The sequence below is a fragment of the Crocuta crocuta genome, unplaced genomic scaffold (genome assembly GCF_008692635.1).
Source record: "Crocuta crocuta isolate KB4526 unplaced genomic scaffold, BGI_CrCroc_1.0 scaffold50, whole genome shotgun sequence".
Lineage (NCBI taxonomy): Eukaryota > Metazoa > Chordata > Mammalia > Carnivora > Hyaenidae > Crocuta > Crocuta crocuta.
Window position 1 is genome coordinate 7602521 of NW_027527428.1, and position 12242 is coordinate 7614762.

At 66.2% G+C, this 12242-nt stretch overlaps 2 protein-coding genes across 2 annotated transcripts in view; both read right to left on the reverse strand.

The window, feature by feature from the left end:
• The window catches only part of FASN (fatty acid synthase), a 17274-nt gene extending 11613 nt beyond the window's left edge, over window positions 1–5661 (reverse strand). Inside the window, 11 exon segments of the mRNA XM_077755790.1 lie at window positions 5–25; window positions 727–916; window positions 1056–1243; window positions 1332–1794; window positions 2262–2396; window positions 2471–2586; window positions 2692–2814; window positions 2971–3171; window positions 3268–3441; window positions 4603–4755; window positions 5506–5661. Of these exon segments, the coding sequence (XP_077611916.1) occupies window positions 5–25; window positions 727–916; window positions 1056–1243; window positions 1332–1794; window positions 2262–2396; window positions 2471–2586; window positions 2692–2814; window positions 2971–3171; window positions 3268–3441; window positions 4603–4755; window positions 5506–5632 (1891 nt within the window). The 5' untranslated portion in view covers window positions 5633–5661.
• A 3398-nt stretch (window positions 5662–9059) lies between these two features.
• CCDC57 (coiled-coil domain containing 57) overlaps window positions 9060–12242 on the reverse strand; it is a 107738-nt gene continuing 104555 nt past the window's right edge. The window contains exon 29 of the mRNA XM_077756610.1: window positions 9060–9753. Within this exon, the coding sequence (XP_077612736.1) occupies window positions 9551–9753 (203 nt within the window). The 3' untranslated portion in view covers window positions 9060–9550. The remainder of the gene's footprint in view (window positions 9754–12242) is intronic.

A 12242-nucleotide genomic window follows, 5' to 3' on the forward strand; every position in this document is an offset into this window, starting at 1 on the left:
TGCTTACACTCCTCCCAGAAGAAGCCTGTGGGCAGGGAGGCCTCAGGGGGTGGCTGCCGGGGGTCTGGGGGGCCGGGGGCCCCTGCCCGAGAGAGCAAGAGGCTGCCCGGGGGGAGCCCCTAATGACAGGGGTGCGGTAATGACAGTCGCAAAGCAGTGCCTTTACGAGCCGCTTTCACTCCTGCTGTTTGATTGCAGGGCACGGCGCCCTCGTGGGTGCCCCAGGCGCCGGGAGCCGGGTCTGGGCTCCTAACGCCTCTCCTGCCGGCCCTCCAGGGCGGGGGCTCTCCGAGGTGTCCCTTCCGTCCGCAGCCCAGCCTGCCAGAGGCCTGAGCAGGTCCGCTCTTCCCCGGGAGCCCCGAGGAGCAGGTGCCACAGAGAGGAGGCAGGACCAATTGCTCCGACAACCCTGGGGCTTGTGCGTGTTTGTGAGGAAGTGATCGCCCCTCCTGGCCTCAGCTCAGGCGCGCAGAAAGGGCACCAGCATTTACAGACCCGCGTCCCTGAATATGCCGGGCGTCAAGGCCACTGGGCATGGGGAGGCCACTGTGGTGGGTACTGAAAAGTGGTGGCCCCATGGCTCTGCAGTGAGGACGGTGGCCGATGGGGTCCCCCCAGGCCCTGCCTCTGCCGGGTGTGGGCATCTGGGGTGCTCGGGAGACACACCTCCCTGGAGACCCTTAGGCCACTGGGCTGAATGGGATGTGGGAATGGGGAGACACCCACCCACGGCTGCCATGGCCCCTGGCGGGATGTTGGCTTCCTTGATGCACTGGCCCCTCCAGTAGGCAGCGAGGATGGCCTCCTCCTGCGAGAGGCAGCCGTCTGCGTAGCCACAGGCCACCTCGCCCAGGGAGTGCCCGATGATTCCGTCAGGCCGCAGACCCACCGAGGTCAGCAAGTCTATGAGGGCAATCTGGGGGGAAGCGGGAACACGACACATCATGCCAGTCCCGGCGATGCCAGGCTGGTCACAGCAGCCGCATCAAGCTGGGCGCCCCACTGCTTCCCAGCTTCCCGCCCTGCCCACCGCCCCCCGGGCCCCGCAGGCGCACCTGGATGGCGGTGAGGCTCAAGAAGGAGTAGACGTTGTCGTCGAAGGTGGCCTCGTCCGTGGTCAGCAGCAGCTCGGACACCTGCAGGCCCAGGGGCCTCACGGCCTTGTCGGAGCGCAGGATGGAGTCTCGGAAGCTGCCCAGGCGCATCAGGCTCAAGCCCATCCCGTGCCACTGCGCGCCCATCCCTGTTTCAGCGAGAGGCGTCAGGGGCCGGGCCGCCCTGCCCCAGCCCCCACTCAGCCTGCAGGGAGGGCCGGGGAGCAGGGTTCTCACCAGAGCAGATGAACCAGAGGGGCCGCTCGCCAGCCGGCACGTGCTGCACCTCCTGGCCGTGGCCCTTGCCGCCCAGCACGGTGTAGCCTCGGCAGGACATGGCGGTGGGGGGGCTGGCTGCGATGTCGTTGAGCATGCTCAGGAGGCCTAGGTCCTGGCTGTGCTGCTGGCCCTGTTCGAGCAGGCACTGCACGGCCTCAGGGGTGCGCCCGCTGGCCAGCAGCAGACGGGGCAGGGCGGCGTGCAGGGCAGGCGCCGGGGGTGGCCGCAGGTTGGGCTGGAGGACGACGTGCACGTTGGAGCCACCGAAGCCAAAGGAATTGATGCCCACGTTGCCTCCGCGGATGGGCAGGGGCTGGCACACCACCTGCAGCCGTCCGTCCAGAAGCGCGGGGATCTCAGGGTTCGGGCTGTGGAAGTGCAGGTTGGGGGCCCAGAGCCCGTGCTCCAGGCACAGCAGCACCTGTGGGTGGCTCGCAGTTGGTGGGGCACCTGACCCCGTACTCCCTGCCTGGGGCGGGGTCCAGGGGTCTTCCCCTCCTGTCACCACACCACAGGCCCCGTCCACATCCACCACCTGTGGTGTGGCGACCCAGTGACCTGACCACAAGCCCCTTTCCCTGCGTCAGCCTAAAGGAGCCGAGAGCGTCAGGAAGTCCCCACCATACCCAGAAGCTCCCACTGCGTGGCCTCCCCGCCAGCCCCCACTGGCTGGTCGGGAGGCCGTGGGATGGGGGAGTCCTGAAGGCCGGGCCACCTGCCTGGGGCGGTCCCAGCCGCTTCACCTTCCCTGGTGGAGGGTCTGACCCACAGCAAGCCGGGGGTGAGGACCTGTCATATCCTAGTGCGCCGCAGTCCAGGCCTCAGGGGCTGGCACCCCACGGCACGGCCTTGCCCAGCAGGGAGGATGGCTGAGACCAGCCCACCCACCTTGGCCAGAGCCGCGAGCCCCGAGGCGGGCTCGGGGTGCCCCATGTTTGACTTGGTGGACCCGATCAGCAGGGGGTCCCGGCGGGTGGCACACAGGGCTCGGGTGATACTGTTCAGCTCCTGGGGGTCCCCCACCTGTGGAAGACAAAAAGAGGGTCAGGACCCCACCTGGGTGCCTCTTAGGAGCAGGGCGTGGCTGTGGTTCTCACCTTGGTGCCCGTGCCGTGGGCTTCGATATACTCAAGAGACTCTGGGTCCAGCCCGGCTGGCTCGTACAAGGAGCGGATGAGCTGTTCCTGCACGTCCCCAGAGGGGAAGGTCACACCTGAGGGAGGAGCCAGGCCTCAGTCCCCCTGTGCCCACCGCTGACCACCTGGAGTGGCCCTGGCCCGGCCCCTCTGGCCCCCCCCCTGCCCGCGGCCACACCCACCTTGCTCCTTGAAGCCGTCTGTGTTGGTGCCGGCATTGAGGATGGTGGCGTACACACGCCGGGCCAGGGACTTCTTGGTCAGCAAGACGGCCACCACCGCCTCTGAGCGGCAGTAGCCGTTCCCTGAGGGCAGAAGGCGCCTATGCTGACTCCCGGCCCCCGAGGCTGGGAGCTCTGGGCAGAGCTCAGGGCGTGGCTGGTGTCAGACGAAGCTGGGGTGCCAGCGCCATCCAGTGGTCCCCCCGCCCGCCCCGCCCCGAACTCCCTGCCGCCGCTCACCGGACTCGTCGAAGGACTTGCAGCAGCCTTCGGGACTCAGCATGCCGAGCTTCATGAACTGCACGGAGGTGTTGGGCTTGAGTAAGATGTTGATGCCGCCCACGATGGCCGCCGGGCACTCCCCGTTGCGGATGGCCTGATAGGCGCTCTGAAGCGCCAGCAGGCTGGAGGAGCAGGCTGTGTCCAGAGTGATGCTGGGTCCTGCAAGCAAGAGGCTCTAGCAGGGCGCCCCCCACTCGCCCTAGCCCACCTTCCTGGGGGGAACCAGAGGCCGGGCCAGGCCAGCAGGGGACCTACCTTTAAAATCAAAGAAGAAGGAAAGACGGTTGGCCATCATAGCCCGCTGGCAGCCCACCATGCTGTAGCCCAGGAGATTCTCGGGGTCTCGGCTCAGAGCCTCTGAGGCCTCCGAGCCGCTCACACCCACCCAGACGCCTGTGTGTGTCCCTCGCAGGGAGGCTGGGTTGATGCCTGCGGAGAACAGGGGGAGCAGCTAGTAGCCGGGCCTGCCAGCGTGCACCCTGCCTGCGCCCGCTCTAGGGTAAAGTATAGGAAGCCCCATCTCAGCCTGACTCGAGGGGGGCCCAAGCGGGACAGCCAGCCCAGGCAGGACTGAGAGCAGATAAGTGGGTCAGAAGAAACCAGGGGCCCAGGGGACAGACAGTGCTCCAGGCTCTGGGTCAGGCAGAGACCAGAGACAACTGGAGGTGAGGACAGAAGCAGCATTGTCCCCGGGATACTCCCCTGGCCCTGGTGTCACAAGCAGGGTCTGGCAAGCCCCGATGACCAATGAGCACCCAAGCACCAAGGGCGGCCTACTCTAGGATGGGCTGAGATAAGAAGACAGAGGAAGACAAAGGCTGACTGTCCAGGCTGGGAAAGGAGGGAGGGACCCTGGCCAGCCCCTGGGGAGCAGTGTCCAGGGTCTCTGGGTGGGGGCCTGGGCAGTGGAAAGGCCTCTGCTCACCCTTCACCTCTGAGTGCTGTGTGCAGACCAGCCCCGGGGCCTGGCCAGCACCTGCTGCTGGGCGAGAGCGCTGAAAGGCCAGGACTGGCCCCCCAACCGCCCCGGGGCTGGGCTTCCACCCCCCCACCTACTGAGGCACCACACCCACACGGCTGGCCTCCTCTCCATGCCCCTGGGGGCGGCAGGGACAGGTCTGCTCCCCGTGACAAAGGACAGCCGCCTTGAGGTACTTGTCCAAGGCCAGACGCAGCCCAGAGAGAGCAGGGGACGAGGGGGGAGCCCTGGGGGCAGAATCCCGCCCCTGCCCTGCCTGGCGTCCAGCCCACGCCCCACATTAGCCGTTCACCGGGGAGGGAGGGAACTGGGCCACCTGGGCATGCCAGGGACACCTGTGTGTGTGGTTGTGAAACCCCCGGCGTGCGCGCAGGCCCACGCCTCCCGAGCCCATTGGCCCTGGACCAGGGCCCAGGAGAGGCATGGTGGCCTCGGGTTCCGCCTGGGTGATGTGTGCCTTGACGCTTCTACCCCGAACGTGGGTTGCTTTTAGAAGAGCAAAAGAGCACGTTGCTGTGTTTTCTAGGGAAGTGGGGACCGCAGAGATGGGCCCTTGGCCCTGAGGTGGCCTGAGGTGGCCACAGTTGGCCAGCGGCCTCTGGAGGACCCACCTCCATCCAGGATGGCCTCGTAGGCGACCTCCAGTAGCAAGCGCAGTTGGGGGTCCATCGTGTGAGCCTGCTTTGGGTGGACCCCGAAGAAGGAGGTGTCGAACTTGGACAAGTCCTTCAGCTTGCCGGTCCGCTTGGGCAGGCCGTAGAGTCCTGTAGACACAAGCAGGTGGAGGGCTGTGGGTCCCGAGAGACCGACGGCAAAGTCCCTGCTGTGACGGGGAGCCGCGAGATCTCCGGGGGGACCAGGCAGCAGCCCCAGAAGCAGAGCTTGGTGCTGCTGGGCCTGGGGTGCTCCTGGGCCCCACATGGCTGACTGCGACCCCAGCCCTGCTCGGAGAAGGGGCCCCACTGGGCAGCCATGTGGGTGGCAACCTCTGAGCAGAGCATAGTGGGGACAGTGCCTCCTCCCACCCACCACTGCCCTAGCTGGAGACCCTCTGCCTGGCCTGCTCCTGCCTGTGAGGCTGAGCCAGACTCCACTGTGCTGACTCACATCCCGTAGATCAGGTAGAGCCGCTCTGCAAAAAAATCTACTGGGCGGGAGGGAGTCAAACCAGCTTCCCAAGAGAGCCTGGTGTCTTATCTGACAGCCCGGGACTCATGGGCCGGCAGGGACAGAGCGGTGGGTGGTGGGGCCAGAGGTGCCTGCCCACCTGGCCTCACCCCGACTTTGTTCCCCCAGCAGGTCACCCAGCTTGATCATAACACGGGCGGATGCACACCTGGGCTGGTCCTCAGCCTCCCACGCCCAGGCTCTGAGACCCTCTGTGGGCAGTGAGGCTCTGCAGTTGGGACTGGGGCTCAGGCCCCAGCTGGTCTGCCCCAGGCAGCCGGGAGGCTGCACCCACGGCAAGTGCAGCACCCCCACGTGGGAGGGGAGCCTCAGGGCCACCCCCTCACCTGCCTTCCACCTCCTGTCATCATCTGTCACCATGTCCACGCCACCGATGAGGTTGGCCCAGAACTCCTCCAAGTTCTCCGACTCGGGCAGCTTCCCAGACATGCCAGCAATCACAACCTCCTCCATGGCTGCTCTGTGCAGGGAGAGTAGCGTGAGGGCCCAGCACTGGTCAGATCCGGCCGTCAGACCACCAGCCTGCAGCCTCTCCCCTGGCTTCCTGGCCCCACAGCACCACCTATGGGTTTGTGAGACCAAGATCCCGGTGGCCAGCTCAGGCGCCCTGGCTATATAGGGGGGGCGGGGGGGAATCCACCCTGGTCCAGGCCGCCCTTACTTCCTTGCTTTTAACTGGGAGGACTGGACCCTCAAGCCTGTCACTTTGGGCCAGGGGTGACCTCCCACCCCCACCCCGATAGCCCTGCTGCCACGTATCTGGGCCCCACAGTCTCTGGCCTTTGCAACTTGCCGCCGGGGTGCTCCCGGTAGGGGCCTCACAGAGGGCAGCAGACACACCCCAAATGGGCTGAACTCTTCCCAAGACAGGGCTGCTTGGCCATAAATCTAAGACGGTAAGAACCAACCCATGGAACAAAGCAAAAAAAAAAAAAAAAAAAAAAGGAAAAAAAAGTACCAAGGTTTGAGAAAGAAAATACGCCAGCGGGAGTGACGCCAGCCCACACCACCCGGCGGGCCCTGCACTCAGCACCCCAGGCTGCCCTCCGTGCCCGAGGCCCGGGCCCGTTGTCACACAGGGCGGCCCGCCAACTGCCAGGCTCTCGGAGGGACCCAAGGGTCCCAAACGCCACAGCCTCCCAGGGCTCTGGGGAAGAGCCGGTCCAGCGCCTCCGCCAGGAGCAGCATTCCCGGTTCCCGCCCGGGGCCGGGGCCCAGGTCCGCACACCTGTGCAGGCGGCGCCCCAGGCCGCTGCATCCGGACCGAGGTTCCGAGGCCCCCGCAGAGCAAGCCCAGGCCACCCCGGGCCTGGGGGTCCGGGAAGGCGGCGGCAAGGCCAGCGCTGCTCCGGCAAACTTCCGCCAAGGCCCCGGGGCCTCGTGGCACGAACGAGGGTGGACACGCCGGCCCCCGGCCTCCCGCGTCTCCGGGGCCCTCCGAGCCGGGGCGCGCGGGCCCAGAGCAGCGTCTTCCTCGGGCGGCCCGGCGGCCCTGAGTCCCCGGCCGGGAGGGGGCCCCACCCCCGGCGCTGAATAAAGAGCCCTTTGGCGGCCCGGAGGCTCCACGCCGGGGCGGCAGCCCCTCCTGAGCGCGCCCGCTGTTCTCCCTACTTGCTATTCACGCCNCGCGGCGGTCGTTGACCCCTGCCGAGGGCGCCCCGGGCGGGGTCACTGCCGGTCACCGCAGCACCGCGCGCCCGCTCTCCCAAACCTCACGGGCCGGCGCGCGCCCCCGGCTCCCGGAGCCTCGGCCGGGGCGTGGCACGGACACAAATTGGCCTGGTGCGAACAAAGGCCCCCCCACCCCGGCAGAGGCACTGCGCGCGCACGTGGCCACTCGCCCCCACGGGCGCGCACACGTCCGACGGAGGCTCAAGCCTTGCGTTGCATACATTTCCCTGCTCACGTGGTTACCGAACTTACAAAAAGACCTAGGCTTCCAGACCGAAAAGAAACAGGCGGCCCGTTTACGGGTCACCTGAGAGACAGTCCAGGATGGAGTTCCCCCAGCCCTGGTGGCCCTGCCCCGATGGGCCCCCAAGTGGGCTCTTTGTGAAGCCGGAGGAGGCCCTAGCGGTCCCCTGCAAGGCCAGCGCCCCGCTGCTTTGTAGCCACCCCATTGTCTTGAAAGCAAACGCTGAGCTCCTTGCTGGGCTCCATGACAACCCCTCCTGCCTGGCTTCCAGGGGCGGGACACTGGCCTGGACGCTCAGGGACAGCACAGAACGGGATGGGCACTGAGTCCCGACAGCACAGCTTCACCTGGGCACGTGCCCCCGCGTGCCCCACGGCGCTCCCAGCCCCGCTAGGTCCCACTGGCGTCTGGGGGCCAGGATGCTCCAGTCCCTCCCGTGGCACCCTGTCCCTGGGAGCTTTCCACCAGGAAAAGGAGCGGGGAGGGCCCTAAGGTCCAACGGTTGAAATAATGCCCTGAACAACCTTCCCATAGGGTTTTCCTTCTCTTTCAATTTAATCATTTTTCAGATACTTTGCACCGGGGCCAGGACCGGCTGGCGTGCTGCACAGCACTCCCAACTTTTGGTGACTTGAATGATCCCATGCTCACTTGCTGCTGGTCACTGTGGCCTGCAGGGGCCAGGTGATGGGGACTGTTTCCAGGCCGACACAGCCTGGGATGGAGGGCCTGGGTCTGCGCCACGGAGAGGGCTCGGGCTCGCTCGCGGGCTCTGAAGCGTCTCCGTGGGAAGTGACAGGGCATAAGGAAGTCACATGGCCACGCCTCACGCCTACAAACAGCCGAAAGNCAGCCCCGGGCAAGGCCGCCTCCCGGCTGCTGCTTCCGGGCCCGTTGGGAATGACCTGCCCTCACCCCTGCAGCTCTTGGGAGTGCGGCCCACCCAGGACGAGCCTGTGGTTAGGGTGTCCTCCATGCCCGTGCGTGTTCACACGGGGCTCCACGAACCCCATGACAGAGGCACAGGACAGGGCAGGGGCCATCGCCAACCCCTGGGACCTGGTCTCTGACTTCTCGGCCGTACAGCAGGCACCGCGTGGACCAGCACCATCACCCCGTTCGTGGGCTCCCCTTCTGACATGCGTCTGCACACCCCCTTACACCTGTGAGCCAGGCAGGCGGATGGCAACGTTCACATTTTACTCGAGGGCAAACTGAAGCCACAAAGGCCACCTGAGGCACACAGGTCACACGGCAGCCCTCTCCCGTCCTCCCGGAGAAGCTGTCTGCCCGGTTCAGTGAGAGCCAGCGCCCAGAAAGGGAAAGCCTCAGTGTAGCACACCCAGGCCGCCTGAGGGCACGGCCACGCTCTGCCTGGGGTTGGGGACAGGCGGTCTCTCTTCCTGAGCACGGCTGCAGGCAAGGAGCACTCTGGGTGTGGACGCCAGGGGACAAACAGGCTGAGGGCTCTGGAGGAGGGGCAGCACATGCCCTGGCTTCCCCCACGCTGACTCCCCGAGCCTGGGGACCGTGGTCCTAACTGCTGAGCTCACTGCAGCGCGCGCCTGCGACGGGTGCGCGCTTATGATGTGGGGCTCTTCTCGGGCGTGGACATGTGGCTGTGGTCTGGTGGTGCCTGGAGCGAAGGGGACCCGGGGCCCCGCCCCAGGCATCTGGGCTTCTGCTGCCCCTAGGTGGGGGGTGGGGGTGGGAAGTGCCACACCGTTGTGGTGTCACGGGGCCGGCTGAGACTGCAAGGGCCACATCCACCACAGCAGCAACCGGACGTGAGCGCCCCAGCATGCTGGCCAGAGCTTGGGGACCTGGTCTGGCCCCAGGGGCTCACCCAGACTGCCAGCTTTCACTTCTTCCTGGAGGGCCCCTCACACACATGGCACTCAGGATGCTCAGTGGGTGGACATTCTTTTTTTTTTTAATTTTTTAAATATTTTATTTATTTCTGAGAGAGAGAGAGAGAAAGTGTGAGCAGGGGAGGGTCAGAGAGAGAGGGAGACACAGAATCTGAAGCAGCTCCAGGCTCTGAGCTGTCAGCACAGAGCCTGACGTGGGGCTCGAACCCACAAACCACGAGATCATGACCTGAGCCGCAGTCGGACGCTTAACTGACTGAGCCACCCAGGCGCCCCTGTGGGCGGACATTCTGCTCCCCGTGTCCCCTGACACCCTCAGCGGGCTCTGGGGAAGGCCACGCTGCCTGTGACCCCCCTCCCCCCCCACTGCCGGCCCAGCCTCCTCCCACAAGCAGACAACTCCATGGCAGCGAGAACACGGGAGGCACGGGCTTTAATGCTTCAGGCTGGTGTGCGGGGCACCGTGGTGGCGCTGGGGAGCCTGCTCTCTGCCTGCACCCCACACTCGTGTGCACACGTGGCTGCTTGCACACACACCCTCCTGTGGGTGAGGAGAGCTTGGGCCCCAGGCTCTGACGGGAGAAGTCAGTCCCTCCAGTTGTAGTTCCGGATCTTGGGGCGCCTCGGGCAGCCTTTAGTTTTTGCAGGGTGCGCCCTGGAGGTTCTGGTGGGCTGGGCCTGGGCCTGGGCTTCCGTCTTCATCCCCTCGATGGCAAGGGCAGCCTGTGTGCCCACGGGGCTCCTGTCAGGGTGACTGAGGCCGTCGGCTGCTGGAGGTGCTGTGAGTTCTACCAGAAGGGCAGCAAGAGAAAAGCGCGTCACGTCACAAGGGGCAGGAGGGGCAGGCAGCTGGGCGCCCCGAGCACGGGCTGCCGTGTTTCTCGCCGGTGGGACCCACATGCCCGCCCGGGCACTCTTACCAGAGCCCGTCAGCCTGGAGGTCCTCCGAGGGAAGCGGCTCAGCGGCCACGGCCATGCCCTGGGGCCCTGGGACCCAAGGTCTCTGTGGGCACGTGCTCTGCGGCTGCACCGCGGGCCCGGCCCTGACCCCCGACCGTGCACTCTGCACACTTGGCCCTGAAAATGCCATCTCCTGCCGTGACCTTTTCGTAACAGGTCCCATGGGGGCACCGAGGTTGATGGTTGACTCATGGCAGGTCTCGGCACTTCCCCCGCTGTCAAGTGCCCTCTGCGTGCCGGCCATGCATGCCAGGCACCCCCAGCTGCCCAGCAGCCCCAACACGTGTGGCCAGGCACAGGTCAACGACCCGGAGCCGGACCACACGTCACAGGCATGGGCTGACACTCCGGGGCCACCCTTGCAAAGCACCCACAATAGCGTCTGCACTAGACGCAGTAGGAGACTTTCATCTTTCAGGCTTTTTGCTATTTTCCCAAGCTGTTAGAACTGTGAATGTATTTCTCTTGTAAAAAAAAAAAAAAAAAATTTATATATATGTTATTAAAAAGCAGCTGTAAGATGCAAGCTCAGAGTGACTCTCTCTCTCGTGGGCTCCCTGGCAGGCAGCGCCAGCATCTCTGGAGCCCTGGGAAGGTCCCCCCTGCCCCAGAGTGTACGGACGGGGAAAGGTGGGGTCTGGCGGCAGCATCTCATGCGTGAGACACACGGGGGACACGCGCACCATCTACCCACGGTGGCTGCACGCCACAAGTGGGGAGCGCTGGATGGTGGGGACCCGGCCGGGTGAGGCCGGAGGGTGGGTGGCTGGGATAGAAGCGGCCAGCCTGCAGCCGGGCAATGTCCCCCGCGCTTCCTGCCAGCGTCTCCCAGTGCGGCGAGCTGCAGCTCGGGGCCCTGGCCCTGACCCGGAGCCCTTCCGTCATCTCCGGCCCCCTGGCTCCTTTCTCTGCAGCCTCCCCGGGTCACACACCCTTGGGCCTCCCTCCTGTGCCCTGGGACCCAATCCGAGGGCCAGGCCCTGCTCCCCTAGTGCCAGGCCTGCGAGCACTGGGGTCCCGGAGAGGGGCCGGGGTGCGCTTGGTCCCTGGACGCTCCTGTGCCCCTCTCTGCTTCCCAAGGCCACGGCTGCTTCTCCCTCATGAAGGAAGGGCCTGCCTCTGTGGTTGTCCTTCCCCAGACCAATTCCTCCCGTGCACACGCTCTCCCGTCCCACATCCTACAAGTACACCCGCAGGCCTGGACGTGTCCAGGCAGGCCCCTCCTGCTACCCTGCCGGTCCCGCCCCCACCCCCCCAGCTTACTTGGTTTCCTTCTGGAAGGCAGCGGCCAGTGGGGAGGGGCAGGGTCCCAACCCTGGGGGGCTCCCTCTGCACAACAGTGTAGGTCCGCACAATGCGCTGCCTCAGGGAGCACGGGGAGGAAGACGGCCCGCGGAGGCACCCCCGAGGAGGTGGCCGGTGTCTCCGGGGGAGGAGCGGTCCCAGCTCAGGCAGGAAGCTGGACAGGTCAGGCCCGTTTGTCCCCAGCACACACCCCGTGACCATGATGTGCCCTCCCTCAGAGCTGTGGCTGCTTCATGGAAGCGTGGCCTGCTCCACTGTGCCCTTTCCGTCCCCACCGGGGCCATCCTGCGGGGCCTGGCTGGGAATTTCTCCCGGGTTCTCATCAGGCTTCGGGAAAGCCACTTGTGCACAGGACTGGCCTCCTGGGTGCGGCTGGTCCAGCTCCGGCCCCCGAGAAAGGAAGGGCCTCCAGGCTGTGAACTGGGGAGCAGGAACTGGTCTCTGTCCCGGGGGCCCCCAGCCAAGGCCACTGCTCAGCCCCCTTCTGACCTGGGGCTGGGGGCGCTGCCTGGCTCTGGGAAGCAGGGCGGGGGGCTGCCCTGGGCACGTGCCGCCTGGGCCCCTGAAGACTGCCAGACGGGCCGGGCGCAGGACTGCCCTGGCTCACCAGAGACCCCCCCCGGGGGCTGGGGCACCGCGGGTCTCAGGTCCCAGTGGTAGTCTTGGGCACAGGGACGGGGCGTCTCAGGCTCGCTGCGGCCTCAGCTGGACCCTCTGGGCCTTCCGAGNGTGCCCCTGGCTTCAGCCCTCTTCCAAGGAGGCCCCTTGTCCCCCACGCCCTTTGATGAGTGGTTATGAATTAGATTATGTCCTGCTCCCCAAAACCTTCTCAGGCGTCCCAGCATGGTGGCACGGAGCCCAAGCCTCAAGCGAACAGTGGACTGGAGCAGCCTGGCTTCCCGAGCCCGCGTGTCCGGAAGCTGCCAGCTTTCCCGGGGCCCTGGGCCTGGCCGGAGCGGCCCTGCCGGAGCTGCTGGCTGCCCTTGGTGCAGAGCCTCTGGGCTCAGCGGGG